At 34.2% G+C, this 16991-nt stretch overlaps 2 protein-coding genes across 2 annotated transcripts; both read left to right on the top strand.

Annotated features, from left to right (window-relative positions):
- The first annotated feature begins 1510 nt into the window (after window positions 1–1510).
- LOC102605081 (dnaJ protein ERDJ3B) lies at window positions 1511–8662 on the top strand. The gene is made up of 10 exons (XM_006349141.2): window positions 1511–1804; window positions 1898–2046; window positions 2195–2321; window positions 4688–4802; window positions 5799–5915; window positions 6007–6093; window positions 7017–7076; window positions 7174–7251; window positions 7985–8056; window positions 8155–8662. Exons 1-10 carry the CDS (start codon window positions 1731–1733, stop codon window positions 8311–8313), a joined length of 1038 nt encoding a protein of 345 aa, XP_006349203.1. The 5' UTR covers window positions 1511–1730; the 3' UTR covers window positions 8314–8662.
- A 3031-nt stretch (window positions 8663–11693) lies between these two features.
- On the top strand, window positions 11694–15629 carry LOC102604741 (uncharacterized). Its single transcript, XM_006349140.2, has 5 exons — window positions 11694–12671; window positions 13238–13768; window positions 14018–14077; window positions 14283–14699; window positions 14814–15629. The coding sequence occupies exons 1-5, from the start codon at window positions 12045–12047 to the stop codon at window positions 15390–15392; spliced, it is 2214 nt and encodes a 737-aa protein (XP_006349202.1). The 5' UTR covers window positions 11694–12044; the 3' UTR covers window positions 15393–15629.
- Window positions 15630–16991: the final 1362 nt, after the last annotated feature.

Genomic DNA, 16991 nt, shown 5'->3' with positions numbered 1-16991 from the left:
CGATTTGATTCGGTTATTTCTTCGATTTATTTGAACAAAATCAAAATAAATATTACCGATTTTGACAAATGTAAAACCAAACCAAATTAAATCTGAATGAAATTGATTTATTTAATTGAAAAAGGAACAAAGAAAGGTCCAAAGTTGTCTTTCGAGAGCCTCTTTTGTTGGGCCCGGCGGCCCCAATTGCTATTTGATTTGATTTGTCAATTTGGATCATTTTTACTCAAATCGTGAACACTCCTACACATAAAATAAGTTTGAGGAAGAACTAGAAAGTAGGATGAGATATGGGCCTATTAGTAGAAAGTAGAAAAACTACATATGTAAATAAATATGGCTGGTATATCTATTCAATGTATTGTGTCTATGGATTTGAAAAGTATATGACCTAGCGATACTACAATACTTTCAACAACTCTCTCCCCTTTGTCCTCTCTCGCTTGCCGTTCTTTCTTCCTCTCTTGCTCGTCACTCTTTCTCCCTCCCTCCTCTCTCTTCCTCTCTCCAACTTCACTCTTTCTCTCTCCCTCGTCACTCTTTCTCCCTCCATCTCTCTCGCTTCACAGAAGAGCTATGTGACACGTTATCTTCTTTTTCTATCAATTTTTCTCCCAATTTTAGTAACCCTACTTTACAAATTTGCGAGATTTCTCTTTTTTCTATAGCAATTTTTCCCCTCAATTTTAATAGAAAAACTCAAACACAAACCCATGTAATAAGCACGAATGGCGAAACCAAACTAGTCCAAGTCAACAAATACTTTTTTCTTTCAAAAAGGCATGTAATTACAAATTCTTAAACTAATCACATAAATCTTGAATATTCGATATTAGATACTTATATTTTTTCTAATAAAAAATATGTATCCATGCACAAATACATTGGACGAATCGAATTTTTTGATGAATATATCAATACAATACATGTTTAATAGCATGTATCTAATTAAAGATACACACATCTTTTTCTTCTTCTAAATATGTATCTAGACCAACATGGGTTGTAGTGCACTGGTGGGAGTGCTTCACCCTTAACCAGAGGTCTCGGGTTCGATCCCTAGGTATGGAGAAAATCCCGTTGGGAGCGCCACCCTCTAATGGGCCTTGCAGAGCGCGATCCGAATTTAGTCGGACCTCTAATGTGGGCTCCGAACACCGGGTGGGAAACCAAAAAAAAAAAATGTATCTATGAACTCATACATAGATTACATAAAATGCACTATTTTATTTTGATAAATATAGTAGTATTAGTACATCAAAACTTTACCATTTTAAATGATTCAAATATGTATCTAGTCCAATGTCAAGTTATCCTAGCAGCCCAAATTGCATTGTCCAGCCCAGACACCTGAAACATTTCTTTATTTTGTATATCAAAATAAGAAAAGAAAATATTATTAGTGTCAGTAAAGCTGCATTTATACACGTGGAGATATACTATTGGCTAAAACATGTTGTAGTCCTCTCTTATTGGTCGCTTTTGGTATGAACACGTCTTAGCAGTGAAGTCAGTCGTTTTGTTCAATATTCAAACGTCCGCCCCGTTCCGCGGTTCAATATTCTTTAAGCTTTTGCCGTAAAATGAACACAAATTCATATTCATAAATTCTGCGCAAATTCTAGATTGTTCTAGTAGATCCAGTTAACCAAAACCCGAAGCTATCGATTCAATCTCTCTGGTTGTGAGAAATAATTTTTGATTCCTTAGATCTGTGTGCCTAACGAGTTATGGCGCATAGAAGATCAAAGTTGCTCATCTTGTTGTGTTGTTTATCGTACACTTTGTCAATTGCCATTGCTGCGTGAGTTTGATTACGAGTTCCTCTCCTTTTTCTCCTTTGTGTTTTGTGTTTTTTTTTTTTCTTTTCGTGACAATGTGTGTTTGATGTGTGCAGGAAGAGTTACTATGATATTTTGCAAATTCCAAAAGGTGCTTCGGATGAACAGATCAAACGAGCTTATAGGAAGCTTGCGTTGAAGTATCACCCTGATAAGAATCAGGGAAATGAAGAGGCTAATAAGAAATTTGCTGAAATCAGTAATGGTATGTTTTGTTTAGTTTTATATGATTAATTATCTAATGTATATGCTTACCAGTATAGGATGCTGAATGGATCTAGATTATCCCCTACTACTTTGGTGCTTAGATTGATAATTGTTTGATTGACTCTCATTTTTTGGAATATTTTCAGCTTATGAAGTTATTTCGGACAGTGAAAAGAGGAATATATATGATCGGTATGGGGAAGAGGGTCTTAAACAACATGCTGCTAGCGGAGGCAGAGGTGGTGGAATGAACATGCAAGACATATTTAGCCAGTATGTTGAGTTCCTATAGTTTTACTTTATCCTCAATAGTTTTATTTTGTGACATTTGTTTTTGTTTGCTCACTTAAGAATTATAGTCATTCAATGGTTGCATATCCTTGTTGATATGAAATGGACCCGAAAAAATAGACCCCTATAACTATATCTGATTGATTGAGTGGATAGGTGCATCTTATTGCAATGTCTAGTGTTCAGCTTTTTGTTAATCTTAATTTTGCAACTTCTAGCTGTGTTCTTTACTCTTTTGTGTAAAGCCACTGGATTGAAGTAGTATTAAGGTAGGACCTTTCAACTTAATGACTTTAAACAACTGGTCTTGAGCTAGTTGTGGCAAAGGTCAATCAATAGGCACATGGACCGCTATTATAATTCTAATTACAAGCATAGGCTTAAGCTGTCTCTGGTTGCCCTTTACAGTTTAATCATCTATAGATTTATAGTTGGTTCTCATTGTCATCTACAGATTTATAGCTGCTATTGAATTTATCTCCCTTACATTAGCTATCAAAAGAATTTGTCCATTGTATGTTGATATTTGATATCTAATGATTGACCATTTTTCCTGCAATATGGTGTCGGTGGTTTGTTTGTTTTACTTTTGTATTTTTATAGTACTCCAACCGATGTTTAGATGCATTAACATTTCTTGTATGTTAGCAAATAGGTTGTATGAGTAATCTTTCAATTCATTCAAATCAATATTGTTAGTATCAGTGTTTTAAAAGGCGGGGGCGTGAGGCGGGACGTTTTACTTGGCATAGGGCGAGGCATAAGCCTCGAGACATGGGGCTTACGCCCCATGGATCTTTAAATTTTTAAGTTACAATATAGTATAATAATATAATAACACACAATTATAAAAATACATCAATAGTTTGAAATAATTACAAACATGATTAAGGAAACTCATAGAAAATAAAACTTCTAACATGATTATACAAGTGTAAATAATCTAATATCTTAACTTTCTAATAATAAAAGAATCATTATTTCTAAAAATATATTATTATCATACTATACAATTTACCCTCCTAAATGAAAATAATCGATAAAACTTATTATGATAAAAACATCACCCCACCATGAATAAAAATAAAATTAATTTCAAATAGCTAAATAAAATATGATAATTTTGAGACTTGACAAAAACATGAAGGCCAATGATACGTGAAAAAGTAAAATTTCGCTATGTATTTTTAAAAGAAATGTTACGTAATATATAATCACCCTCATAGTGTTACCAAATAGTAAAGATGCGATACTACAACTTGTTATTTGTGTTACTCCCAACCCTCTTATTTCTATAGATTAAAAAACAATTAAGTATCATTCATTTATTAAGAATTATGAGGGTCAACAATGTTAACTAAATAATTTAACACATAATTTGTGTAAGATCTGTTAGGGGAGTGTTGGGCGTGCTTAGGGCGTAAGTCTTACAGAACTAAGCCCCACACTTGAGTATCGGGGAGTTTTGCTAGAGTCTCACCCCGGAGGGAGTCCCAACAGATAGTTTTAAAACACTGCTTGATAGTGTGGCTCTTATTTATAGTGATAATTATATGTCTCACGATCATGCCTTTTTTTTTTCTTTTTTTGTTGAATGCTTACCAGCTACTCCCTAAGATACATTCTAGATACTCCAAAAGATTCCAAAATAAAATATTTAGATAGCCTCAGGTAACCAGCTCCTTCACCAATTATGATGGCAAAAAGCTCCATCACCAATTGTGGTGGGTTTTAAGTAAAAAATTCTGCCTAGATACTTCTCCTATGTTAAATGTTTCTAAGTTGTATTGTTGTGGCACCAAGTTACACTCCATTCATGTATGTCAGACATGTTCCCGTTAATCTTCCCGTTAATCTTTGCCAAGTTATTGTAAACATTGGTTTCCCACATATATATCAAGTATAATCTTCAAAAGACCTCTCAAGAAATAACTCTTATATTCATCTATTTCTACTAGGTGATGACACTCCCTGCCTTCTCTTTTCATCTTGTTGGTTTTGTTGTTTTTTCTTGCAACTTGTGAGAGAAGTACACATTGCACACACATGTACCATGATTTTCAAATTATCTTTTTTCCAAAGGAACAATTCTCCTTAGTTTGTCTGGTTTCTCAGCCTCTCTACCACCACGAGGTAGAGGTAAGGTCTGCCTACACTCTACCCTCCTCTCCTCGGACCCCACCCCACTTTGTGGGATTCCACTGGGTATGTTGTTGTAGTTTGTGGGATTCCACTGGGTATGTTGTTGTTGTGTGGTTTCTCTTGAAGTTGTCAATTTGTTAATTTATGATGATTAAATGTGTAGCATGTGCTATCTTACTCACTGGCAAAATGAATAACTTCTGAAGGTTTTTCGGCGGGGGCTCAATGGAGGAGGAGGAAGAGAAGATTGTGAAAGGTGATGATGTAATTGTTGATTTGGATGCTACATTGGAAGACTTATACATGGGGGGCTCCTTGAAGGTGAAATCATGTTAACTAATCTGCTCATCTCTTCTAAATACTCTTTGTCAAGTTGACATCATCGCCCCTTTACCGCATGCAGGGGTACCACTATCTAGATTGTTGAAAAAGTAAGATACATGTGTTGAAGTTATATGAAGCTATCATATGCTTTCACGTGTCTTCTTTTTCCATCAAACAACTCACGAGTGACTTAAAGTAGAGATATAGGTAGTTGAAAATTATCTGCCATTTCCTTTTCAAAAAAATAAAATAAAATATCTCCCATTTGACATCGAGATAAGTCTCACTTAATAGGTAACCAGTCCTTTCAGGCTCAACCTTTATACGTGGGGTTGTGATTTCACATAAATAGTATAGGATTATAGCTTTTATTCACTGCTATATTTCTCTTAGAAGCACGCTCTGGTAGTAGTTACAGCTGGAAGGTATGTCTTAGAGGCAGGCTCACAGATACATCTCACACAGTAATTTTGGCTAAGAAGTTATGAGAGGTCAAGTCCTTTTAGCCACAATCTTTACACTTAGAATTGTGATTTCCCAGAAATAGTATAGGATTATAGTTTTTATTCACTGCTATATTTTTCTTAGAGACCAGTTCTGGTACCTAGATTGTGCAGTTCTTCAGATTTTAGAAGTATGTTAAATGCTAACGCTATCGATGGAGGTAGGCCGATGCAATTGAATCCCCTTCATCAAAATATTATATTGCATAAATAGAGCAAAGACAAATATTTTTGTTTTTGTATAAATTGTAATCCCCTTAACTTAGGAGAAGATTCTACCATAGTGGCAAAAGGGGGTTCAAAAAATAGTTTAGGTCATAATACTATATCCTAGAGTGAGGCGTTCTTGCATTACTTGAATCACCATATTTGAATTCCCGGGCTACACTAAGCCTAAATTTTTGTTTTCTGGTGATACCAATTTTCATAATTCTTCTACATTTTTGTACTAATCAAGAAAATTCTCTTTTATGTTTGGTGAAAAATATAGGTTTGGAGGGAGAAAAACGTTTTAAAGCCGGCCCCTGGTAAGAGGAAGTGCAATTGCCGAAATGAGGTTTATCATCGACAAATTGGTCCAGGAATGTATCAGCAGATGACTGAACAGGTATATGTTCTTTCCAAAGTTCTAGATGTCAATTTTGAGCAATTTGGTGCAGCATCTGGATTACCTTAAACTCTGGAATTGTTCTGTTTAGGTCTGTGACAAATGCCCCAACGTGAAATTTGAAAGGGAGGGGTACCATATTACTGTGGATATTGAGAAAGGAATGCAAGATGGTCAGGTGAGATTTCTTCTACATTCTTGACTTGCATGCTTGATGTTGTTTGTTAAGCTATTACACTCTTTATTTGTTTGTGTTGATCCCTTTCTGACGTAGATACTGAAATAAGCCTGTATTTATGCATTTTGATATACTTTCTTCCTTGCACCCTTTTTGCTGCTAGTACCCTCAGACTAAGTTGCGCAGACTCTTCACTTTCAATGCAGCACCCCGTGTCGGATTCCCCAAAAATACACTTCTTTTGGAGAACCCTACACGCACCCGGTGACATTTTTGAAGAGTCTGAGCAAAATAGCCCTCAGGAGCTTCATTTGACTAGCAAAATAATTTTCTGTTCAATGTCCTACTGGCCACTTAGATCTGCCTGCCTAAACCGTGAAAGCCATGTACTTTTTACTCTTCCAAATATTAACCTTTGCTAGATACCGATAAGAGCTGCACCTAAGTTCACTCAAAAACAATCTGATGGTGGTTCATTTGAAAGCTCCCCAGGCATGTGGGGCACTTTGATATTAATGTGATTTACAGTTTTAGCATTTACAATGTATATCTTGTCTATGACGTGCTCTAAAGAAGGTTAATTCCCTGTAGTTTTATTTCTTTTTTTTTCTAAAATAAAGGAAACATTTCAGAATTTCCTTAGATCTATCCAACTTTTCTTGTTTAAAACTGTGAGCAAAGTCATGTCATGTTTAATCTTCTAATTGATTTCTCCTTTTTAGATGGACTAATATATTTGTGTGAATAATAGACATGAAGTTGAGTGGCAATATTTTTTCCCTTAGAAATTCTTTTTCTTCATGCCATGTCTTGCTAAATTTGATGTCTGAACAACTGGAACCTGCCTTTTATTGTGTTGTGTGTTTCTCAATAAGTTTTGGAATATGCTGGATCCCTGAAATAATGGAGCATCATTTTTACAGGAAGTGGTCTTTTATGAGGATGGTGAGCCTAAGATAGATGGTGAACCTGGAGACCTGAAGGTTAGATTTTTTCCATGCCAAACAAAATGGACTTGTTTCATTATGATGTATGCCTAGACTGTGACTTATATTTGTTCGTTTTAATACCTTGGAACAGTTCCGCATCCGCACAGCTCCTCATGAGCAGTTCACAAGAGAAGTAAATGACCTTCGCACCACTGTTACTATAACTCTGGTAATCTTGACACTGTCTTACTTACAATAGTGTCTTGTTATTAGCCCTTTTATTCATATGGCATAGAATTGAACATTTTAATTTACCAAAAAATGAAAGTTGTTAAAAAGAAGAATTAGAATAAGGGATTGATGTTATGCTGTTAAGAGAGATTAATGTCAGGAAGCATGCAGACGAATTCAGCTAAATGACACCTGATATAGTGCTAGTAGAGATAGTTCCCCTTATCCCCTCACCTCTTGTTCTCTGCCCTTGTCTGCCTCATCATTCACTAAGCATGCATATGCTATCCATATAGTAATGGCCAACCAACACATGGTGCCATAGCAGACAGTATTTACTCTAGGATGCTTGGTTGATGGATCAGCTGTAACCTAGCTTCAGCTACTGTTGCAGTCCTTTGTTACCTCAACAAATAATCCCATCTGAATTCCCACCTAAAACTTCATTCATGAACGAGACCTTTGTTGCATTTTAAGTGGTGTCATTGAGACGCAAACTATTGACTTTACCTTTTATTTGGGTCGAGATCACTATCAGGATAGTCAATCTGTGTTTCACTGTAGCTCCTGAATTTCTCTTTAGAGATTACAGAACCCTTTTTTCGTGAAGTTAATGTAGTTAATCAGTAACAACCAACGGATATGGATAGAAAGCTTCATCAATTATGAAGCTCGTATGGATCCTAGAAATCTAACTCATTTGTTGATACAATGCTTTTACTTCAATTCAGGTGCAAGCTCTGGTTGGTTTCGAGAAGACCATCAAACATCTCGATGATCATCTGGTGGACATTAGTTCAAAGGTATATTTTTCTGCACATGTCTGGCAGGCTAACCAAGTACACTTGTATGTTTGGCTGTATAACCGTGTACTGAAATCATAATTTATATTCTTCACTAGGGAATCACTAAACCTAAAGAAGTGAGGAAGTTTAAAGGTGAAGGGATGCCGCTACATTACAGTAACAAGAAGGGTGATTTATACGTTAAATTTGAGGTTCTTTTCCCCACGTCATTGACGGAGGACCAAAAGAAACAGATCAAGGAGGTTCTTGGTTAGGATACAGTATATTATTTGGTCCCAAGTAATGAATTCTGGGCATCTGCTTTGAAGGTGCATTGTGCGTCTGACTTGGTATAATCTTCCAGGCATCTGCGTTCTTATTTTCAAGGCCCTTGTACCAAATTCATGTTTCCTTTTTCTCTATTTTTGGGTGGAGGTGCTCATTTGAATTATAGAATAGAACCCATTTTACATGTATTGAACAATGATTTATAGAGTAGATGGAAATATGTACATTACAATCCCCAGTGATTCACATATTTTTGGATGACTGAGTAGCCTATTAGCTGCTGCTCTATTTTGAGATGGTTTACGCAAATGACATATGGAGATATTGGTTTCAAAATTGTATTTGCGCGCAAGTGTGATACATTGTATTCGCCGCATTTATGCACACATACAATATCAACCTCTAACTAACTGAAATCGCATGAATACAAGATCAAGCCACACACATGGAGTTTTAGTTAGGTGAATTCTTTGCATCTATCACCCCAAAATTGCACACATGCAGTACACTTTATTATTATTATTATTATTATCAAAAACCACCTCAACTATCACCAAATCACTTGTATATCATTGTATGCATGGCACTTGTATTTATGAGATACATTGGACATACAAGATTGTCTGATATCAACATCGTTGACTTAATTTTTTTGAATTATTTAAAAAGAGTTATCTTTTAAAATATTATTTTGATCTGATTGCCACATATCATTATCTAATTCATCCATTTGATATAATATTTGCGTGTAAGTTATGCACACTATTGTTTTATAAGAGATTGTCATTTTATGTTAACTAGGTATAAGTCTTTTAATATTAAAATATTCAATAAATACAAATCTAAATTCAAATATGTAAATAAATTACTGACTATTTTAAAGCATCGCAGATGAGTTTGTAGAAAATATTTACTAGAGTTGTATTGATAAGAAAAAAAGTAGAACTCGTGTTGATTTTATTGAGAACGTTTTTTACACAAAAATGTATTTTTGTCGGTATTGGAGGAAGAGAGAGAGAAAAAAGGCACGTAATGTTAATAAGGACAAGAAGAAGCAAGATTGAGACACGTCATTCCATAATAATTTTGAATAGTTCAATTACAAAATTTGACGTGGCAATCATGCAAGTGTATATCACAAAGTCCTTTTATGAGCTGGTTTCAAAGTGGGACCCATATATATCCATAATCCAATACCATGTATTGAACAAAAATACCATATAGTAATACTTTTATAAAATACTGTGATAAATTAGTGAGTACTCCTTCGTTCTGTCTCATGTTTGAGTCTCATTGGATATGAAACATAGTTTTGTCTTTTAATATATGAATGTTTAGAGTAAATTCAAATTTATTGAACATAATGTGATTATTAAATTTCGAGTGGAATAAAAAAACTCTAATATGATAGAGTAAAATAAAAGTATATCCATTTCATTGTTGGTTTTCTTTATTGTTTTAATTTGTCCACCTTTTCCCAACCAGGTAAGACACGGTGGTCACCTGTTTCTGTAACTTTGGGTTGACACTTGGCATGAACTATATTATTAAATCCCATAATTATAATCCTCATATTATTAATTATAATTTTGAATAAGTCGTGACTCGTGACGTGAAAGAAATACTTCAATTCTTTTCATTTTAAATCATATTCTTACTACTTTAGATTAAGAACATTATAAACTATAAACTAAATGTTAATATAATGGTCAATCTATTTAATTGTTTTTCAACCTTTTCTGAACATAGTTTATATTTTTTACTTTTTTACAAAAAGATAACGCACTTTAAATCAAAATTGTCAGGAGTTTGATTGTGAGATTTTATTTGTCCTTTTTTTGCAATAAATTTTATAGTAATAAAAAAATAAACTTGATTAATCTACTTAAGCCATCAAAATAATGTCATTTTAACATTTGCCGACATTTTGATTGGTTCTCATAATACTAACTTAACATGCCACATTACTTGTGCAGGTTACATGATTTTATTAGTTCTTGCCTCGACTTGGCGGGTCACATTATTTTACGTGTGACAAAAATCTTTAGATTGAAATTTTATTTTGAACTTAGGATTGTAGGCTCATTATTTTTAGCCTGATCAAATAAATTAATCCAATTGAGATTGAATCTATAGTTAAATTCATTATTTATTATACTTAAATCATTAATTCAACTATATTATTCAATAATACTTATTTAAATCTAATATAATCCGCATTTCCTGTAAACTAAAGTAGAATAAATTTTAGTTGTCCATATTCTTATAAAATGAAAAAAATACTCCAATATTTACTTTTACTTTAAATATACACTTCAAAAGATCTTATACTTCCTCCGTTTCATATTAGTTGATCATTATATTAAAATAGTTGTTATATACTCCTTATGTTTCTATTTATATGTCGTCCTTATTAAAAATATATGTTTTTTACTATTTATCATCTCACAAAATCAATGCATAAATGACAATATTCTTCTTATTTTACCCTTTAAAAGTTATTAGTCCTAAAAGTATTCATTTACTCAACATAGAAAAATTAAGTAATTACTCCCTCCGTTCATTTTTACTTGGTATTGTTTGATTTGATACCCACTAAGAAAACAATTATGTTACCAGACTATCCTTATTAAATGATGTTTAGTATTAGATCTTGAAAAGTGATTTGGAGAATAAGTATTTAATGATGAGGATAAAACATGAAAAAAATAAATTGTCTTTCCTTGATATATCAAAAGTGACAAATAAAAATGAAAATGTATATTAAGAATAAGTGACAAGTAAAAGTGAATAAAGGGAGTAATTCATGTTCATTGGTCAAATTAGTTAATCAAAGTAAATTAATTCATGTTCATTTATTAAAAAATCAACTTCAAGAGAACACTAAATAAGAGTACAATGATAAACTTATCTAGTTTCAGGTGTGAAACCTAAAACGATGACAACTAAATAGAAACATAGGGAAGTATTAGTTATTTACCTTACTAAATCAAGAAAACATTAATTAAAATTTCCCTACACTACCTTGCAATTATTTTGTTTTTTAATATGTTCACATTTATTTGTAAAATTCTCAAGAAATTTTTAAGAGGTGAATAAATAAAATTATTTTCTTATATATGATTTCTTAATTACCATATAAAATGAAAAGTAATCACCAAATATGAGACGTTACGATTTCTTAAAACCATGTAATATAAAAATAATCATTAAGTATGACATGTTATAATTTCATAAGTATCCTGTACAATAAAAAGTGATCATCGAATATGAAACAGAGGGAGTAGTATAATTAAAGGAAACAAAAAAGGTAGCAAGAAGTGAGTTAAAAGTAGGAATGACGAAAAAGCGCAGCTTGGAAAAAAAAAACAAAGAAGAAAATCTTGCCACATAGATACGGCGTCGTTATAATGGAGTAATCTATTGAACTTTCCTGGAAAAGAGCCGATTCTTTTGGAGAAAAAATATCGTTTTTTCCTTAACGTGAACAAAACCTGAAGAGTTTGTTCACCTATTTATTTGCAAAAACTCACAAACCCAACACCTTTAAATTCTCTCAAATCTTGATTCTTTATACAAAAAATTCAAAGATTGTTGCTTTACTTCAACAACCCATTTTCATACTTGAACTCTTAACTTTACATATTTGATTCAATAACCCAAAAAAGAAAGGAGAATTTGTGAATAACTTTGTAGGATTTGGAAAGGGGTTCTACAAATGGATGGTCTTTGTTTGACAGGAGGAGGGATACAGGGTATGGCGGGGCCTATTGCCGTTGCCGGTGGTGCCGGAGGTTTAGATGTACGATCGACCCAGTTTAGTACATCGGCGGTTGGACGTTCGTCGGCGTCGATGTCGGTTGAAAAGACATCTTCTTATAGGAATAAGTCATGGGGGTTTTCGTTTAGGTACCCACTTAGATCTTTTTGGTCTGGAGGTAAAGGAAGGTATGATGCTATAGCGGTAGACGACGCTGTTTTGATGGAGGAGAATGAGGAGAAGAATGAGGATAAAAATGAGAATTGGGTATTGAAGATTTTGCATATTAGGTCTTTGCAGAAGGAGAAGGAGGTAGGGGAAAAGGGTGGGGGTGATGAAGATCTGGTGGAGAAGGTGGAGGGAGAAGGTGGTGATGAGATTGAAGATGATAGTGAAGGGCATAACAAGTATGATGATGGGGATGAAGAAGAATGTGATGTGTGTTCTGTAGATGATGATGAAAAATTCAAATTTGATAGAAATTCTTTTTCAAAGTTGCTTAGGAGGGTCACATTGGCTGAAGCTAGATTGTATGCTCAGATGTCTTATTTGGGAAGTTTGGCTTATGGAATACCCCAAATTAAGGTAAACATTTTAGTTGTGTATGTTGATTGCACATTATTTAATCTCTGAGCCTTATTTAGAAGTAGTAGGTCTTGTAAATGGATAGATAGGTGATTGGATTAATAATAGGAATAATGAATATGTAGATCTGACTTAATCACTTGCTTCTGTTGCCTGTGAAATGGATATAACAAGAATTAGTGTTTAATTTTAGTATTTCTGAGGTTACAAAGGTCTCGAAAGACGTGATCTTTGGTTTTAGAGGTGTTTTTATGCATGATTAACTTTTGATATGGGTTTAGGGAATCAAAGTTTTATCCCTTTTTGCAAGTTCTCCCAGACCATGAATCACACAATCTAGCTAACTAGGAAAGGACAACCATGTTTTCAAGTTAGTATTGTGTTTTCATATTGCTTATACAAGCTTTAACATTGTTCTATGATTGTTGTGAGTTTTTGTCATGTTCACATTTTGATTTGTAGTAGGATATGGCAACTTGATCTTGCATATATTCCTGTTTGTCTTGGATGCATTGTCAGCTGGCAGCCATGTCATAGGATTTCATATTTCACCTTTTGTTCTGCAGCCAGAAAATTTATTGAGGAATCATGGATTGCGTCTTGTTACATCTTCATGTGAGAAAAGAGAGCATGCGTTAAAAGCTGAGAAAGAGAAGGCAGCAGCTGAAGATCAGGAGAAAAAAGAGAATGAAAACGCTCAAACTCAGGGAGAAGAAAGAAGCACTACAACTTCAGTAGAAGGGAATGGAGAGACCAGCGGGAACAGGATAAGTGCATCCACAGCTTACCATATAGCTGCCTCTGCCGCGTCTTATTTGCACTCTCATACAATGAGCATTCTTCCTTTTAAATCCTCCAAGACTATGCCAAATAATGATTCCTCTGAAACAACCGTCGGATGTGATGATAATATAGATGCAATGAACAGGGAAGTTGCTTCTTTTATGGCAACCAGTGACTCAGTGACATCAGTAGTTGCTGCAAAGGAGGAAGTAAAGCAGGCTGTTGCAGACGACCTAAATTCAAATCATTCTTCACCCTGTGAATGGTTCGTTTGTGATGATGATCAGAGCTTGACAAGATTCTTTGTAATTCAGGTATGTGTGGTGGCCAAATTTATCTTCCCCCTTTCTCTCTTTTCCTTTCCCTCTTCTAGCTTAGTAACAGGGTAGGGTGTTGTCGTTGTTGTCATTAATGTCGTGGTTATAGTAATCCATGATTCTGATGTATTTATCTGATAGAAAGGTATTGGGACAATACATACCTGAGATAGATTGAATTGTGAGTTTGTTCTCCATCATTGTTGCTTGTTCTTGTTGCTGAAATTCATTTTAAATTATTTGCAGGGATCAGAGTCACTAGCATCATGGAAGGCAAATCTACTCTTTGAACCTGTTAAATTTGAGGTATAAAAATAGGCACTTGAATATTATTTAAACTATAGTCTGTTTTCTCTATTTCAAAAAAGGGTCTGTTTTCTAGTCCAACTGTGTTTGTCACGCTACCATAATGTGCACATACACTTTCCTGATTGCTTCTATATAAATCGAGTCTGCCTAGTTTGTGGCAATGCATTAATGCAGAGTTGTGATTGCATCTTTTTTTTAATAGGGTCTGGATGTGATGGTCCACCGAGGTATTTATGAAGCTGCAAAGGGCATGTATGCACAGATGCTACCAGAAGTACGTTCACACCTTAAATCTCATGGTAGTCATGCCAATTTCCGTTTTACTGGGCACTCTCTTGGTGGAAGTTTATCATTGCTCGTCAATCTCATGCTGATCATAAGGGGAGAAGTTCCCCCATCTTCCTTGCTTCCCGTTATAACTTTTGGCTCACCATCAATAATGTGTGGAGGAGACCGCCTCCTTCGCCTCCTTGGCTTGCCTCGTAGTCATGTGCAGGCAATCACAATGCACCGAGACATTGTACCCCGAGCCTTCTCTTGCAATTATCCCAATCACGTAGCAGAGTTTCTTAAAGCTATCAATGGAAACTTCCGCAATCATCAATGTCTGAATAACCAGGTAGGAACCTATACTTTTTACAGAGAATAATGTTAGTACATTTACGTAGAGAATAACTTGTGTGTTCGTCTTTGATGTTGTATGGTTTCTCATGTTTGTTTCTTTTATCAACAGAAGTTATTGTTTGCTCCAATGGGTGAATTCTTAATTCTGCAGCCAGATGACAAGTTTTCTCCAAACCATGACCTACTACCTTCAGGTTCCGGTCTGTATTTACTGAACTGTCCTGTATCAGATTCAACAGAGGCAGAAAAACAACTTCAAGCCGCTCAGTTTGTGTTTTTAAACTCACCCCATCCACTCGAGATCCTAAGTGATCGCTCTGCCTATGGTTCTGGAGGAACAGTACAAAGAGACCACGACATGAGCTCATACTTAAAATCAGTTAGAAACGTAATTCGTCATGAGCTGAACAACATCAGAAAAGCTAAGAGGAAGCAAAGGCGCAGAGTTTGGTGGCCATTGGTTTCACCAAGTGGGGTTAATGCTGGTATTGTTGTTAGAAGGTACGTTGAATCAGGTAGTATGGGCCATGGCCAGGTCAACTTTGCTGGCATCTTACAAAGTGGGAAAGAGTCGTTGAAACGATTCAGTACACTAGTTGCATCACAGCACATGCACTTGCTTGTGGTGCTTTTGTTTCCTGCACGGTTACTTATTGTGGGGACTTTCAGCATGTTCAATTTTCGTTGAATCCCCAGAAGCATTACACATTACACAAGTTAAGAAGGGTAGATGATTCTTTATTCATTGACTACTACTGTTCCCTGGTTTTCTCAAAAGGGAACTTCCTGGATGAATGAAATCCAAATAGATTTACAATTTGGATCCATTTGTCAATTGATAAATTCCATTTATGGAATGAAAAGATGTATACTTTTGTAGTACAATGTTTTGTGTAGTAATGATATATAGTCTCTTCTTCAAATATATATTCAACTTTTCATCATAAGAATCGAGGCAAATTTAGAATTTAGAGTCCGTAAAATAATGGCTGGCCTGAAGCTCCAAAGTTTTGGGATAAAACGAATGCAGAAAGGCTATTCTTAATTCTGGTGATGTTAAAGTACCAATTGAATATTGTAGTGCAATTAATTAAGTATAACAAAACAATCACAATCACCAGGGAACAAGAATCCCAATTTGTCAAAAAGTATTAATTAAAAAGAAATGATGTTTAGTCGAAAGGGAGTGATATTATATTAATTAGGTAGGTGTAGTAAACATGATATTTAAAATATAAGAAAATATCTAACCGCAATGTATTTTTCCACATCTTAGTCTTGATGTCTAAATCACTAAAGCAATTATTAAAACAGTTGCCAACAAGTTATACTATCTAACTTTGGCATTTATGCAGTGTTATAAACTGAAAATCAACCATCTGTGTGATTGTACAGATCCCTTATTTGGTAAAAATTTTAATAATGAATTACCAAGAGTAAAGAAATGAAATTTTAAAGAAATTCAGATAACAGGTAATTTTCTCTTTAAAGTAATCCAGGTAACATCAATTACTTTTTTACCAAATGTATTCTTGTTCCAATAAATGATTTATAGTATAATTTTCAGAAAGGTCTTTACTAATTTTACCATTCTTTAGGAAAAGTATGAGGAGAGATAACAAGTAAGTAAGTCAAATAATCATATCATGTTCCATTGTAAGTACTTACGTGAAATCATTTTCCTATCTTTTTTTCTTCTTCAGAAAATGAGATCTCTCACCTTCTTACAAGTTGAACAGAAAGAAAATATTATTTTTACATCTTTTTGTGTACAAATGAAGATTTCTTTTTCTTCTGCCATCCACCTTCTCTTAGGCTAATCTATAACATTTTAAGCCACTGATGCAGTGTACTAGTACACCCAATAATAGAGAAGTATTGAAAACACTCCTAAATTTGACGTGAATTATTAGTTACATCTCTAAATTATTGACAGCTTTAAAAACACTCCTCTACTTGACTAACTTAACTTAAATACACCCCTAAATTCTCGCCAAGTTTAAGGGTGTTTTCAACACTTCTTTCGGCTTTTTATTAAGAGTCTCACGCTTCTACAAGAGTAAGGGTGTGTTTGGTATGAAGGAAAATGTTTTTCTGGAAAACAAGTTGATTTTTGACTTATTTTCTCATGTTTGGTTGGTGAGTAGAAAATATTTTCCGGAAAAGATTTTTAGTGTTTGATTTATGAATGAAAAATATTTTTGAGAAATATCTTTTATTTTTACTAGAGTAGAAAATAATTTTTGAAATTGAAAATAGTTTTTAAAAACAAACTTAAATTTTTTTT

The sequence above is a fragment of the Solanum tuberosum genome, unplaced genomic scaffold (genome assembly GCF_000226075.1).
Source record: "Solanum tuberosum cultivar DM 1-3 516 R44 unplaced genomic scaffold, SolTub_3.0 scf00104, whole genome shotgun sequence".
NCBI classification, from domain to species: Eukaryota; Viridiplantae; Streptophyta; class Magnoliopsida; order Solanales; family Solanaceae; genus Solanum; species Solanum tuberosum.
The sequence above is the reverse complement of the archived record's forward strand: the minus strand, read 5'-3'. Positions and strand labels throughout refer to the sequence as shown.

Coding starts and splice junctions, on each gene's coding strand:
- LOC102605081 (XM_006349141.2), top strand. CDS start 1,731: ATGGCGCATAGAAGATCAAAGTTGCTCATCTTGTTGTGTTGTTTATCG. Junction 2,322..4,687: donor ATGCAAGACATATTTAGCCA/GTATGTTGAGTT, acceptor TAACTTCTGAAG/GTTTTTCGGCGGGGGCTCAA. Junction 7,252..7,984: donor CCACTGTTACTATAACTCTG/GTAATCTTGACA, acceptor ACTTCAATTCAG/GTGCAAGCTCTGGTTGGTTT.
- LOC102604741 (XM_006349140.2), top strand. CDS start 12,045: ATGGATGGTCTTTGTTTGACAGGAGGAGGGATACAGGGTATGGCGGGG. Junction 13,769..14,017: donor CAAGATTCTTTGTAATTCAG/GTATGTGTGGTG, acceptor AATTATTTGCAG/GGATCAGAGTCACTAGCATC. Junction 14,078..14,282: donor TTGAACCTGTTAAATTTGAG/GTATAAAAATAG, acceptor TTTTTTTAATAG/GGTCTGGATGTGATGGTCCA.